At 40.5% G+C, this 16,333-nt stretch overlaps 1 protein-coding gene across 2 annotated transcripts; it reads right to left on the bottom strand.

The window, feature by feature from the left end:
* Positions 1-1,114: 1,114 nt before the first annotated feature.
* CACYBP (calcyclin binding protein) lies at positions 1,115-11,921 on the bottom strand. 2 transcript variants are annotated; one of them, XM_059875559.1, is made up of 7 exons: positions 11,747-11,921; positions 10,281-10,439; positions 7,471-7,690; positions 4,823-4,919; positions 4,492-4,591; positions 3,134-3,231; positions 1,115-1,680 (listed from the first exon to the last, which is right to left on the bottom strand). In XM_059875559.1, exons 2-7 carry the CDS (start codon positions 10,308-10,310, stop codon positions 1,524-1,526), a joined length of 702 nt encoding a protein of 233 aa, XP_059731542.1. In that variant the 5' UTR covers positions 10,311-10,439; positions 11,747-11,921; the 3' UTR covers positions 1,115-1,523.
* Between the last annotated feature and the right edge of the window lie 4,412 nt (positions 11,922-16,333).

Here is a 16,333-nt window from a genome sequence, read left to right as displayed (position 1 = left end):
TGGTCAAAACAATGGGAAAAGGTACATTCACAGGATTGCTCCCATCCCATCTCTTTTCTTTCCCTATTGGTGGCCATTTTTATTAGTTTAGAGTTTTTTCTTCCATTGTCTATTTATATGCAAATATATATATATATATATATATATATATATATATTTTACATATTCACATTTCTCACCCTGGCCGACACTAAGGTAGGTTTAACAGAAACAAGGTTCTGCACTTTGCTTTTCCACTTACTGTCTCCTGGTTGATCACTGTGTATCAGTATATGGAAACCATCTTCATTTTTTGGTGACTATCATCAGTACTTTCTGTGTAGATGTTTCAAAGTACTAGTTCACTCACTCATTCCCCTATGAGTTGACATTTGGGTGTCTCCAATCTTGTGTATACCTCAGTATCACTCCAAATTTTTGCCAGTGTTATCTCTGGGAAAGAGCCTAGTAGAATTGTGAGAGGATAAATACATATATAATTCTGGTAAATACTACCAAGTATTCCTCTATACAAGTTTTAAGCTTCTCAACCTTTTTAATCCATTACCATATATATATTGCCCCATACCGTAACAGTCAGTACATTTTAGACTGTTTTAAAATTATTTCTCTTCTGAACAAGGTACTTTTGTATGTTAAAGGTCACTTTACATTCCTTTTTCTAAGAAACTGTTAATAATTTTAGAATTCTTTCAATGTTTTTGGTTATTGTGGGGGGTTGTGCATCTTGCTCTTGTCACTTTAGGAGGAATAATAACCTTTAAATAAACAATACCCCTAAAAACCTGACATTTCTAACATACTCTTGGACAGAATAGCTTTACTAACTTTTCTGAGCATAAAATACATGGATGTGCACATTTATTATTGCTCTAGGGTTACTGTTTTTATAAGCCATCTATCTGATCCATAGCAAAAATCCTTATTAGTACCATACAAATGTGTTTGTCTGTTATGTTTAGATTTAGTTCTAATTTATTCATAAATATATTTAAGCCTAGAGAAAAATATTTGTGATTAGGCCATTGTGATACATGCTATGTGAATTACTTAAGCTGTGGGAGTAAAGCAATCAACCTCTGTAACAACCTTAAAACACAGGTACAAATTTGCATTTCATGTAAAAATTCAGGCTTTATTTTTATTCTTACACTGGCGGGAGCTGATGTTAGGAACTGAAAGGCAAGCATGAACTTTGTTTTCTACCTCTGAGCTGAACAATACACACGATGCGGCATTTTCATTAGGCAAGATTCGCTTTTTTACATTTCACACCAGAATACAACGTTACTCTTCTTGAATAAAATGGCCTGGTTACTAAAGAAACCATCCATGGAGGAAGTGTTTAATAAGCGTATTTTATTTAAATAAATCCTCCAGCAGGAAATGGAGAATTCACTGCCTTTACTTAGAAGGCGGCTGTGTAAGTAGTTATATGTCAGATTTATTTGTGCAGCTCAGCAACATTTCCTTATTGGAAACATCATTTTTCCACATCTCAGTTCCCAAAAGACTTTAAAGTCTCAGAAGTCTGTATCTCCTTTGGCTTGCTTCTCTCTTGATTCCACCCAGGCTTTATTAATGGTTCGCTTCATATCATCATCTCCATCTTCATAAATTTTCTTTAGAACATTCATTAATCCCTCACTAGGATCTGTTTCAGTGTCATAGGAGGGCTTTCTATTAAAAAAAAATACACAATAAATAGTGAAGGAATATATATATAACAGTTTATACCTTATGATTACTAAGTACAGAGAGACTAATTAGGCTGTAGGAAGTACACGTGTTAAGAGCCAGACAGTATCCTAAAAGAAAGAATCAAAACATGCATGAATTTATCTAAGACAATATACACCCACAGCTAGCTCATCAAAGAATGTCATCAAAAATGGTAAGGGGTTGTTATCTTGGGACCCTGGCATTTCCTGGAGTTTTAGCAGAAAAGGTAAGTAAATAATCATTTACCTTTCTGAACTGTTTTAATGTTTTAAAACCATGTTTCCTCATGTATTATAAAAATTTCATTGAGAAAAAATAAACATACATTATAACACATAGACACATACTGAAGCACATATATATTTTAATTAGAAAAGCCTTCCTCTTAAGACTGAAATACAAGAGTCTTGGGCTTGGTGGTATAAAAGCACACTTCTAGTTTAATCAGTGTGCAAACTGGGCCCGTTAACTTTTCCACTCACCTCATTAAGTGCCAGATTCTTGGGATATAGTAACAGTAAGACAGGTTCCTATATTCAAGTGACCCATTCTAGACTTAAAAGCAATTCCACAGATAATGCCTAACCTTAGCCAACCACAACCCAAATGCCCAGTGGCTATGGGAAGGGGGAATAAGAGATGTTGATGGCTAATTGACACAATGTAGTACATTACCACTGCAGGAGAACAGAGGAATGTTTGACCTAGAATGGAAGCAGCTCTGAATAAAAATGTTTTTCAGAATAGCCATTACTAAGTAAGATAAAAATATTCTCTTTTTCACTCTGTACCAGTGATGGTGGTGGTGGTTTAGTCGCTCAGTCGTGTCTAACTCTTGCGACCCCATGGACTATAGCCCACCAGGCTCCTTTGTCCATGGAATTTTCCAAGCAAGAATACTGGAGTGGATTGCCATTTCCTTCTCCAGGGGATCTTCCCGACCCAGGGATCGAACCCAGGTCTCCTGCATTGCAGGCAGATTCTTTACCGACTGAGCTATGAGGGAAGCCCACCAGTGATAGTGAAATTCTAATTATATAGCAGAAACTTGTGGAACTCAAAAACTGTATATGGGCATCTGGGCTACTCTGTAGCTACTGAAATGCAGTCTCCCAGGAACGAGCAGTTACCTGTATAGAAGCACCACAGCCCGGGGTTAAGAACTGGCAAAAACAACCAACCACAAGTACAAAGACCTCCTTAAGAAGCAACCTGCTAGACACATGCCCCCTTCTGGTGCCCTCTGACAAGCTGGAAGCAAGACATGGGCTGGTCAGTCAGAGGACATAAGGTAAGTGGTCAAATTATAGACTATAATACAAATGCAATACAAAATTACAGACTACTATCAATGAAAATCTATAATCCCAGTAAAAAATACATTATAATCCTCAAATGAGAACAGACTCACTCCTTCTCTTTGCATTCTTTTTCAACCTGAGTCAGGTAGTCCCACCGCGTGTTTTCTGCTTTCTTTCTACATAAGATCAGAACTGTATCTGTCTTGACCTAGGAAAAAAGTAGAAAACAGGTACAACTTAGAACACATGGTGATAAGCATGAATATTTAGAATATAATTATTTATTCAATTACTTGAGTTACTGTTATATACAGGACCTGTTTAGGTATTAGTAATAGTTTTATAAATAGGCTGGAGTCTGAAGACTTATGGAGAAATGAAATCATATACAAGTAAAACTGGAATACCTTCAAATACTAGGTGCTATCAAAAGAGGGTATTAATGGGACTGGGGGAGATTAAAGAGGATATTAATGGGGACTAGGGAAGGAACTTCACTCGGAAAGCCTTTCTGAGGTGAAATTTGAGCCGTGGCCCAAGATCCAGCAAAAGAGGGCCTTCCAGGCAGTTGACATGGCAAGGAGAAAGGCTGCAAGAAGGGATGATTTTGGTTATTTGAAAATAAGGAGGAATGCTGGATTTTGATGACTGAAGGACAGAGTAATATGGTAAGAGCAGTCAGAGTCATGCAGAAAACCATGTCAGGCAGTATTGGTTAAGGAGTTTGGAAGGTGAATATGCAAAAAGAGCAAGAACACATAACCCTTTCAACAAACATTCATATGACTCTAGGAGTTCTTTGAGTACTACCTTCAGCTATGCCATTAGTGGACAAAGAAAGGAGCAGGGAGTCATAAGCTAATCACTGAACTATATTCTAATGTTACCTTTCAGCTGCTTCATTAACTATGTAAACACAGCAGAATGGCGCGTCTATATACCAGAGGCATTAAACTTTATTTAAATTAGGTAGAGATTATATGAATCAGTGAAAAATATTTTCAAAGACACTTTATTTCAATTTTGTGAAACAGATTTTATTCCCATTGTACAAATGAGAAAACTGAGGTACAAAGTGATGAAGTGAGCTGCCAAAGGTCACAGCAAGTGATAAACCTGGCATTAAAACCCAAGTCTCATTCTAACTATTTTCTGTTTGTTCAATACCCTCCTGATTCTAATGCAGTATTCTTATAATCTACTTTTCTAGAGCAGGAGCTGGCAAACTTTTTCTGTAAAGAGCTACTAGATAAGTTTAACATTTCAGGCTTTGTGGGCCACACGGTATACTGTAGCTGCTTAAACTTGCCATTGTAGCACAAAAGCAGCCACAGACAACATGTACACAGGTGAGCATGGTATGTCCAAATAAAACTTTATTTAAAAAACAAGCAGCAGGATAAGTTAATTCCAGTTCATCTTCATTTCATAAGATTTCACAGTATTATGACCAAAAACGTAAACTTACCTTTTTTGAACTGCCTTCCACAGAGATGGGTTTCAAGAGATTATTCACAATCATGGAGTAACTCTTCCCATTTAGGTTCTTTACCAAAAGATCAAATGACCTACAACACAATAGTAAGTACATTATCCTTCTAGTTCTCTAAAAGGTGATAATCAGTTCCTGTGGAAAAAAAAGCCACAGTTCTATTTTAGGATGTGCATTTGGCCATCTCAGAGCAGAAGACTCAACTTTTAAAGCGGATGTAAAGGATAATTAATACTCAAGCAGAATTTTAGAAACTGCAAAGGAAAGGACCCATTATAAAGCAATCTTCTCCACTGTGAGAACTCACCTCTCTGTGAAATTCACCTGCACACTCTCAGCAGGCACTTGATGAACTCCGGGTAAGGTAATGTAGATTTTCACAAACTTATCTGACTGGTCCCATCCTGGTAACAATAACAACAGAAAACAACAGAAGTAAAGCCTGATACTATCTCTAGAACAGCAAATGCATATAGTTCATAAAAAAAATTCAGTTAATTATCTAATTCCATAATCATACCCACTTCTCTAAGCAGTTCAACAAATGCAATCCTAGCTTCCTCAATCCCTTTCCCTGATAAAGCAGAATATAAATTTAGAGTCAAATTCATCCAAATACACCAAATTTGACTAACAACATCTAATAAATGTTACTTCAGTATATATTATCAAACTATTTAGTCTCTAACCTAGAGGGTTTACAGAAAACACACAAACATCATATAAAAAGCATATTACATAACAAAACATTTTTATTTATTTATTGTGTACTATATATATGACATTTTCTTACCTGGTCCAGTATAATAGAAATGTAGTGTTAAAAAAAAAAAAAATGTGCTAGAGGGTTCTGGAGAATTTAATTTAGTTTGTTCCCATTCATTCAACCCATCCTCCCCACCGATAAGTTTCTCCCTAAACACAAACCTAGATTCCTAGTTAAGATGCCACAGCCCTACCACCTTCAGGCCAGTTTTCTATAGTCAAAGAAGTACTTAGCATATTTCCTACAGTACTGCAGCACATCACTTAAACACAGCACTTAAAACTGCTTTTTGCTATGACAATACTCTAAACACATGATGACCTTCATATCTCTCTTTATGTCCTTTGCTCATACAATTCTCTTTTCTTCACAAGTGCTGAACGCACCTTTTAAACTGAGATGTTTCTTCTAATTCTCCCTGACTCTTACCTTCCAGCAGAGTTATTTTATCAGCTATAGTCTCATAATACTTTATAAAGCTTTATTCGGTTAAGCAAGTATTTATTAAGTACTTACTATGTGTTAGATATTGAGAGTACAAAGAAAAAAAGATTATCCCTGCCTTCATGAGAGCTCATTACTCAGACTTCAAGCTGTACTGCTTCCAAAATAAAAGTCTACAGTCAACTGAGGAAAAATGGTATTATGACACTGTTATGGTACCAGGTGTGTATGTCCCAACCACACCATGAGCGGGGACTGGGTCTTGCTCACTGTTTTGTATTCACAAGTCCAAGTACAATACAAGATATTAGATGCTCAGAAATGTTTTTTGAATTTAACTGGATTCCCTTCCTCAGTTAATATGGGTGGTGGTTTGGCAAAGTGAAATAGGAAACAGGAAGGCAAAAAGCTGTCCATATATATGAAACTAGCCCTCATCTAAAAACCTACAAACAACAAATGCTGGAGAAGGTATGGAGCAAAGGGAACCCTCCTCCACTGTTGGTGGGAATGTAAATTGGTGTAGTCGCAGCGGAGAGCAGTCTGGAGGTTCCTTAAGAAAGTAAAGACAGAATTACTGTACGATCCAGCAGTCTCGCTTCTGGGCACATACTCAGAGAAAACCATAATTCAAAAGACACATGCGTCCCAATGTTCACTGATGCACTATTTATAACAGCCAGGACAGGGAAGGAACCTAGATGTCCATCTAGAGGAATGAATAAAGAAGATGTGGTACATACATACAATGCAATATTACTCAGCATAAAAACGAATGAAACTGTACCATTTGCAGAGATGTGAATGGACCTAGAGATTGTCTTAGAGTGAAGTGAGTCAGAAAGAGAAAAACGGTATAGGTGAACTTATCTGCAAAGTAAAAATAAGACACACACAGAGAGAACACACACAGATACCAAGGGGGAATGGGGTGGCGGTGGTGGGCTGGACTGGACTTACATATATACACTACTGTGTATAAAACAGGTATAAGAACTGACTACATGGTACAGGGAACTCGACTCAGTGCTCTGTGGTGACCTAAATGGGAAGGAAATCCAAAACAGGGGGGACGTAAGTATACCCATAGCCGATTCACTTTGTTGTACAACAGAAACTAATACAACATTGTAAAGCAACTATACTCCAGTAAAAAAGATATCTATGAAAATTCAGCAAATCCAAAAAAAAAGTGTATATACACATACACACAAGAAAAAAATTTAAATACATAGCAAGCTAACATATATCAATATATCACTATTACCAATGAGTTGGAAATACTGAATGCTTACAATTTGTGGTAAAATAAACAAGTATTGATTAATGCTTTTCCACTTTAGTTTAAAAATGTTAATTGTACATGTGTTTTTTTGGGACATGCATTATATCCCTTATAAAATATTGTATTCTAAACAGTATTACGGTTATTACTAGAATATCTCTGAATAGTAGAATTACTATTATTTTCTCCTTCATGTTTTTTTTTCTATTATCCAAATTTTCTTTGATAAACATATATAGATACAAAGCTGAGTCCACATATACTGAATATATTTCAGAATAGGTTCCTTTTTAATCTCTTAAAAACCATCTTATTAAATAAGAGCTGACAGGTCCTCTATTTCGAATGACCAAAAACACTCACTCAGAACTTTTCAAAAATGATTTTGTTAGTCACTACTGAAGAACAGGCCTCCTCAGAGGCAGAAAGAGCTGGATGTGATGTGAGGGACAAGTCATACCATAATTACTGATTTTCACTGTATATCCTGTTGTAATAGGAGCAACCACAGCAGCTGGCTTCTCATTTTCTGTAAGTTCTGCTTTCCTCTGTGATTTCTGCTGCATCTTATTCTTCATTTCTGTCTCAATCTTGGATTTTTCAGCTGTCAGGGCATCACGTACTCTTTTCCTAGTGGCTTTTTCCAACAGCACCTTCACCTCTTCTAGATCTTTCTGGAGCTGTGTTAAAATAAAAGATAAATTAGATACGATAAAAAAGATAGTCTGATATTGTGCATATTGATCATTTCAACTTACTGAACTAAGAGCTAAGAATAAGAGGGTCACTTAAATTGTCTAGGATTGGTAGCAACTAGGAGTCTTTCCTCCAGCCTACTGAATTGTAAATAACTCAAGGTCCCTTTCTTTTAAAAAGGAAAACTTGGAATTAACAATAGGTAATCAAGCCAGATTTTTCCAGTTTGGTAGACTGTTTGCTATCTGCCTTTGTTTTAAAAATTGTATTTACAAGATACTTTTGTGATTTATAAGTATTTCCTGATAAGATGAATAAATTCAACAAAAAGGGATTCATGGATTTCACTGTAACATGCAATCCTGTCATCAGACACTAGGAATTTTTAAAATATTAAAATAAATGAGTACATGATAAGCATGGTGAAATGATACAGCTACTCGACTGAGGTAATCCTCTACATTCCATCAATGATTGGTCCTCAATGATCTTCCCACCTCAAATAGTATAAATAAAAAAGCTTACTATTTTAAGACAAAAGATAAAAAAAGACAAATTTCTTCTAATAAGTTGTCTGATTCTAAAGCTCCTGGTTAATTTTACCATCAGAAGTCTGGGACTGGGTTGCACAGTAGGGGGAAAACCTGGGCAAACAATCCACCACACTCCTGATCACTGCGAATGCCACCTGTTCCTTCTTCTCACGCCAACACATGGCCGATTTCTATTTCTTTCTAGAGAGAGACCAAGACACTATTAAAAAATTAATGGGCTTAAAAACTTTTTCCCACTTATCTTCTGACCTACTGCAAACGCATGAGATCTTTATAAACAAGGGATTCATTTTTGTTAAAATGACTTTACATTCTCACTTGATACTAGCAATTTGACAGGAAGACTGACATTATAGCCAGAGATCATGTAAGGTTCAATATAAAAATATTTAAATGCTTGGTAACTTGGTATAATACCCAAAGAACAGCTTTAAAGTGTTTATGAGTCTTAGAAAATGCAAAGACTTTCTGCATTTTCCGTATAGATGCCTTTTACCCCAGGTCTTTTATCTCATTTCACTCAGATGCGCTTGTCTCACCTATCTGTAACTGCGAACTTGGTATAAAAAGTCCAACTGTGCCCAGTCTCCTGTACAAATTCTATCACCGCCTCCCAAAATTCATGTTACTAAGACAAAAATTGCAAGCTCATCTTTTAAGCATAGTACCAAGTTCCTTTTAGTTCAAATCAATCTTTTCCGTTATCATGGTTTTAAAAATTCACATCATAATAAAAAGATGACAAAAAAATTAAAATGCACAATGAGTATATTCTGAGTAAGGACTTAACAAATGAAAATGTATAGTCTAAACAAGAGGTTTTACTTCTTGACTGAAATAGAAATCCTTTTTCTAGGAGAAAAAGAAACAGACAATTATGCAAGAGATCCCTAAGCCCTCTCTACAGCCAAACTCTATAGTACTACAAAAATAAGATATCCACTCAAAGTCTGAAGCAACTTACAGCAAGCCTGTTTAAGGTAATTCCTCAGTTCTCTGTTATTTGCAGAGATATGACCAGTAAAATTGATCCCTTGGGACTTTTCCTGTACACATACCTTAGATACAGCATTTTAATTTGTCTAGGTATTCATTTGTTTTCCTTATGCAAAATCACATCTCCCTTTTATCCCTATTCATAAACATACTTTTTTTATTTCCAAATTCTTCACTAGGAAGCATTAAAACCAAAGTGCCTTGAAACAGGCAAAGGACTTGTAGACATTTCTCCAAAGATATACAAATGGCCACCAAGCGCAGGAAAGGATGCTTAACATCATTAAGTAAACATATTAAATCTACCTCACATCCACTAGGATGACTAACAACAAAATCCAGCAAACAACAAGTGTTGTTGAGGACGTGCAGAAATTGAAACCTCCACACACTGTTTGTGGCAATGTAAAATGATGCACTTCGGAAAGGAGTTCAGCAGTTTCTTAGTTACCATACGACCCTACAATTCCACTCCCAGATATATACCTAGAGATTTGAAAACCATATATCCACATATAAAGGTGTACACAAGTATTCAGGGCAACACTGTTCTAGGGGCCCGAAGAGTGAAAATCATCCAAGTGTCTATCAACTTATGAATAAAGAAAATGTGGTATATCCAAACAAAAGAATACTCTTCAGCCATATAAAGAAATACATGCTTCACCAAGGAATGAACTTGAAAACATTATGCTAAGTAAAAGAAGCCAAAAAGCAAAACGGTCATATATTGTAACATTCCACTTTTATGAAATGCTCAGAACAGGCAAATCCATAGAGACACAACTAGACTGGTGGGGCTGGCGGGAGGAGTAATGGGAAGTGTCTGCTTAATGGCTGCTTGACAGATTTCTCTGAGAGTTGAAAAATTATACAGTGCTGATGACAGCACAACACTGAAAATACTAAAAAGCACTGCACTGTACACTCGAAAATGGTTAAAACCTGTGACTTTCATCTCAAACAAAACCAAAAATCCAAACTGTCCCTAAATTGTATACACTGCAATTAGAAAGCTCCCTACCTTGAAGATGACTAGTGCAGAACTATCCATATGTAGGACTGTAAAGCCACTTCTTTATGGACTATAAAGAAGGCTGAGCACTGAGGAACTGTTGCTTTCCAATGGTGGTGTTGGAGAAGAAAATCTTCACAGTCCCTTGCACTGCAAGATCAGTCAATCCTAAAGAAAATCAATCCTGAACATTCATTGGAACGACTGAAGCTGAAGCTCCAATACTTTGGCCAACCTGATGTGAAGACTGACTCATTGGAAAAGACCCTGATGCTGGGAAAGACTGAGGGTAAAAAAGGGGACAACAGAAGACGAGATCGTTGGATGGCATCACTGACTCGATGGATATGAGTCTGAGCAAGCTCCAGGAGCTGGTGAGGGACAGGGGAGCCTGGCATGCTGCAGTCCATGGGGTCGCGAAGAGTCGGACAGGACTGAGCGACTGAAACACAAAAAAGCCACTTCAGAGACTCTTTCCTCAGGGCACATGGTACCATCAGGCCTATATTTAACACATAACAAACTTGTGGCAAGTTATCTAGAATAACACACACATGCGCGTTTTCTTCATTTAAAGCAAATTTTCAGATTCAATAAAGTCAATTGTGAGATTTCCCAGTCTTGCTCATATTAACCATTAGATTTCCAAAGAACAAATCTAGCCAGGGGATACTCAACACTTTACTGTGAATAACAGTATTGACATCTTAAGTCAGAAAAAGAGCAAATCAAGTTTATGATTCCCGTTCTGCAACTGCGCAGTCTCCAAAAATACTGCCTTTGTTCAGTTTACAGGGCTTAAAAGAGAAAAAGCTATTTACCACTACTAAGTTACAACTAACTTTTCAATTTATTTTTTGAAAACGCCTATAGCAGACTGCTGTTTTCAACATTTAGAACTCTTGGTCTTTACGACTCTATGAAATGGATACTACTGTGGCCCACAGAAGCACCATAATTTGTCCAAAGTCCGTGCAGAGAAAACATGACTAAGAGATTTAAGTGCTAGGACCGAGAATTTCCCATTTCCAACCGCCCTCTACCATAGAACAACAGTTTTTGCAATCAGCTGTAATTTAACGAAGCTTCACGTCCTCAGGCTCGTGTTAACCCGAGCGGAGGAGCCTGAGGATAACGTGAAGGTGACCAGCCCTCAGGTCCACCACCGCACCTACCTGCCACCTGGAACCACATCTCCCGCTCACCCACACCGAGCCGTGGAGGCGTCGGAAAGCAACTTTCCGGGGGGAAGCGGAGGCCCCGAGGCCCGCAGCGGCCGGGTCGGCACCGAGGCCGCTGCAGTTGGGCGGATGGGAGGCTAGGCGGCAAGGGCGGGAATCCGAGGACGCAGGCTGGCGGCCTGACTGGCAGGTGCCGCCACCGGCCGAAGGGCAGCTCGGCACGGGAAACGGGCGGGAGACGGAGCGGAAAGCTCCAGCAAGGCCGAGCGAGGAAGATGGGGCCGAACTCCTTACCTCTTCCAAAGCTGAAGACATGATCGGGCTGCGTCAGGCAAGGCCCGGGCTGCAGCGGCGTAGGACGGAGAACGTGAAACGCGGCACCGAGCGCTCTCACCGCGAGCGCAGACAACACCGGCACGAGTAGCGGCGGACACAGCCAGCGAGCACACCTGACCCTGCGCGAGATCTCGGCCCGCCTCCCGCACGCGGCGCCTCTGGAACCTTCGCGAGTCCTTCGCCACCGCCCAGCCAGCCTCAAACACCGCCTACCGGGCTCGGCTCCTCCTCGCCCCTCCTGGCCCCGCCCCAGCCATCTCGTCTCTTAGCAACACTCAACTCTCGCGATCAAACCGGCAGTTCGAGAAGAGTAACACCTCCACCTCCCAGCCCGGGAACTCTACGGAGTATACTTTGACCCCGTTTGTCCCGCCCGCGCAGTCGCAGCTCGGAACTGCTGCCTTCCGTACGGTAATAACCATAACCCAACCCCGGAAATCTGTGGGGTCCAAACCGGAAGTTGACAGAGTCGGTTGTTTCCGTGCGCTCTAGGTTCCGGGGCCATCGAGGCGGCCATCTTGTGTAACACTAATTTGTGAACTTCTACGAGGCCAGGAAAAAAAGGGGGAGAAAAGGAAACCTATTTATATTAATGTGAGAGGGAACGAGAACGTTAACTGCAGAGTCCTGAAGGGAATAATTTTAATTTTCACTACGTTCTGGCGCTCTGGAGACGGCACGACTTAGTGTGTACCACGTGGTTACGTCATCACGGACCGCGAGAGGAGGTGGAGTTGCATTGGCCACGTGACCGGACCCGTTAGCGCGGCGGGGCAAGTAATACAGCTGCACCTGGAGACGTCACGATTTAGCGTGTACGACGTGGTGACGTCACTACGGACCAGGAGAGGAGGAGGGGTTGCACGTGACCCGGACCCGCGTCGCGGCTCGGGTAGTAAGCGTAGTAATATATGGTTATCTCCGTGGGCCCAGGGGTTGCGGCCCCGCGACCCACTCCAGTATTCTTGCCTGTAAAACCCCGTGCACAGAGGAGCTTGACGGGCTGTAATAGTTCATGGGGTTGCAAAGAGTCGGACGTGACTGAGCGACTCTCTTTTTTGCCCCCTTCCCTCCGTACACCGTGGAAGCACTTCCCGTGGAGTCCTCACCGACCATTCTGCGAATCTCTAGTTGTCACCCAGGTTTGGAGTCGGTTTAAGTGAGCCGGTAGACCATAGATATCGACTTAGCGACTGAACAACATCGACCTTAGAAAATATGAGCCAAGCTTTCCTGGGGATGCGTTCTGCTCCTGTTCTAGCTCCCGTTATCTGGCTTCCTAAGACCCTTAAGAAACCCTCTTTTCAGATTATTATAGCTCTTGGCAGCCCGTCGAAAACATAAACAATAACCCCTGAGAAGTCAAATAGCCCGCATTCGGCTTTATAACGTCGTCCGAGGTAGAGATTAGAATCTGCAAGTCAAAGGAGGAAAAGGAGTATTAAAAAGCAGGCGGACCATTATGGTCAAGAATGTGAAGGGCAGTACAAAAACAAATGACAGGTATGCACAACGTGCACGAATTTCCAACCTGATGTTAAAGGAAAAGACGCCAGGAGGAAGTCCTATCGTTTGGTTCCCTTTAAACGAAGTCTAAAACTGCGAGACATTAAAAATCGGACTAGTCTTTCCTTAAGCAGGAGAGACAATGACAGAAAGGAACCACGAGGGGGCTTTTGCGGTTCAAACAGTATTTTGTTTTCTTGCTGTGGATGCTGGTTACAGATGTGTTCACTTTGTAGAAATTTCACTGAACTGTAATTTGCGTTTTCTTTTGTATGTTCTAGTGATCTGTAGCCCGCCAGGCTCCCCTGACCGTGGAATTCTCCACGCGAGAATACTGGAGTAGATTGCTATTCCCTTCTCCGGGGATCTTCCCGGCCCAGGGATGGAACCCCAGAATCGCCTGCATTGCAGGCAGATTCTTTACTGTTTGATCCACTAGGGAAGCGATATAGTTAACTAAAAGGTATATTTAAGTAGGTCCAGGAGGGAATTTTCCCTGGTTGATAGAAACACTGATACATGCCATTGTCAGAATTCATAGAACTAACTCCTAAGATCTGTGGGTTTGTTGGGGTTTTTTTGTTTTTGTTTTTGTTCTTTTTTTTGTTTTTTTTAGTTATATCTCAAGTTTTTTTGTTTTGTTTTGTTTTAATGCGTCTAGGGAATTCCCTAATGCCCAATAGTTAGGACTTGTCTTTAACTGCTGGACCTGGGTTCAATCCCTGATCGGGCAACTAAGATCCCACAAGCCCTTCAGCACAGCCAAAACAAAAAAGTCTAACTGGAAACCTGGAATTCTTTAGGTACTTAATTAAATAGGAATAAATATCCCATTTCACTGTGTGAGAAATTGACCTAACCCAATGATTTTTAAATTTGCTCGATTATGCAGCTGGGGCAAATTCTCCCACCAGATAGCCTAAGGTCACAGTTTTAAATACCACCAATTACCAGTGACTCAGACATCACTGCTCAGTTCCACCACTCCTCTGAGCTCCAGGCTCTGCCTCTGCTTGGATGTCTGATAAGCACGTCAAATTCAGCTTGTCTGAAAAACAAAACAACCGAAAAACAACAACATACCTCCGGATTTCTCATCCTCACACCCCAGATCAGCTTTTCCAGTTATTCTCCAGCTCTGTGAATGGTCACCTCATTCTCTTTGTGGCTCAGGCCAAGGAGTCATACTTGAGCCTTCAATTTCAGTCCTACATCCCATGCTCTGCCAAGTCTTGGTGGCTTTATCTTCGAAGTATGTTGAAAATAAAACCACTTCTCACGATGTCCACTGCTACCACCCAAGGCCAAGGCGTGAGTACTTTGTCTGGACTGTTAGCCACTTAGCTGGTTTCTCTGCTTCCCCACTGTGCCTTTACAGTTAGTTTTCCAGAGTAGCCAAGGTAATCTTTTCAAATGAATAAAGTCCACACTCCTTACACAACCTAGACTGTTCTGCATGACCTTAAATCTCACTGTTGAGTTCCTTTATCCAGGGGAACTCATCTCTCACCAGCTCCCCTCTCCCTGATTAAAAACACTGGCATTTTGGTCACTCCTGAATCCACTGAGTTTGTTCTCACTTCCAGGTCTGTGCTCTGCGCTTGCTTTCAGTCTGGAATGGTTTTCCTCCAGATCATCACAGAGCTTTTTCTCTCTTCCTTTTCTGCCAGCACATAAAACACCTCAGAATTTCCCATTTTTAAGAGTCAACAGAAATTCAGTGCTGCTTCTCTCCAGTTGTATAATTGCCCTTCATGTATCATGTAGAAGCAAACTGCCTCCTCGCATTGCTGCCATCAGGAGTAATTGGGTACACTTCAGTTCAGTCGCTCAGTCGTGTCTGACTCTTTGCGACCCCATGAATCACAGCACGCCAGGCCTCCGTCCATCACCAACTCCCGGAGTTCACCCAGACTCAAGTCCATCGAGTCAGTGATGCCATCCAGCCATCTCATCCTCTGTCATCCCCTTCTCCTCCTGCCCCCAATCCCTCCCAGCATCACAGTCTTTTCCAATGAGTCAGTTCTTCGCATGAGGTGGCCAAAGTACTGGAGTTTCAGCTTCAGCATCATTCCTTCCAAAGAAATCCCAGGGCTGATCTCCTTCAGAATGGACTGGTTGGATCTCCTTGAAGTCCAGGGGACTCTCAAGAGTCTTCTCCAACACCACAGTTCAAAAGCATCAATTCTTCGGCGTTCAGCCTTCTTTACAGTCCAACTCTCACATCCATATATGACCACTGGAAAAAACCATAGCCTTGACTAGATGGACCTTTGTTGGCAAAGTAATATCTCTGCTTTTGAATATGCTATCTAGGTTGGTCATAACTTTCCTTCCAAGGAGTAAGCATCTTTTAATTTCATGGCTGCAGTCACCATCTGCAGTGATTTTGGAGCCCAGAAAAATAAAGTCTGACACTGTTTCCAGTGTTTCCCCACCTATTTCCCATGAAGTGATGGGACCAGATGCCATGATCTTCGTTTTCTGAATGTTGAGCTTCAAGCCAACTTTTTCACTCTCCACTTTCACTTTCATCAAGAGGCTTTTGAGTTCCTCTTCACTTTCTGCCATAAGGGTGGTGTCATCTGCATATCTGAGGTGATTGATATTTCTCCTGGCAATCTTGATTCCAGCTTGTGTTTCTTCCAGTCCAGCGTTTCTCATGATGTAATCTGCATATAAGTTAAATAAGCAGGGTGACAATATACAGCCTTGACGTACTCCTTTTCCTATTTGGAACCAGTCTGTTGTTCCATGTCCAGTTCTAACTGTTGCTTCCTGACCTGCATACAGATTTCTCAAGAGGCAGATCAGGTGGTCTGGTATTCCCATCCCTTTTAGAATTTTCCACAGTTTATTGTGATCCACACAGTCAAAGGCTTTGGCATAGTCAATAAAGCAGAAATAGATGCTTTTCTGGAACTCTCTTGCTTTTTCCATGGTCCAGCGGATGTTGGCAATTTGATCTCTGGTTCCTCTGCCTTTTCTAAAACCAGCTTGAACATCAGGAAGTTCACGGTTAACATATTGCTGAAGCCT

The sequence above is a fragment of the Bos taurus genome, chromosome 16 (genome assembly GCF_002263795.3).
Source record: "Bos taurus isolate L1 Dominette 01449 registration number 42190680 breed Hereford chromosome 16, ARS-UCD2.0, whole genome shotgun sequence".
In the NCBI taxonomy this organism is placed as follows: Eukaryota; Metazoa; Chordata; class Mammalia; order Artiodactyla; family Bovidae; genus Bos; species Bos taurus.
This window is presented reverse-complemented; position numbering and strand designations above follow the sequence as displayed.

Bases quoted from the DNA above. Each gene is read 5' to 3' on its own strand.
- CACYBP (XM_059875559.1), bottom strand. From the start codon at position 10,310: ATGGATAGTTCTGCACTAGTCATCTTCAAG. The intron at 3,232-4,491 runs GTAAGTTTACGT...CTTTTTTCCTAG, and splicing joins TGGAAGGCAGTTCAAAAAAG to GTCAAGACAGATACAGTTCT. The intron at 1,681-3,133 runs GTGAGTCTGTTC...TTTTTTTAATAG, and splicing joins AAAGAATGCAAAGAGAAGGA to AAAGCCCTCCTATGACACTG.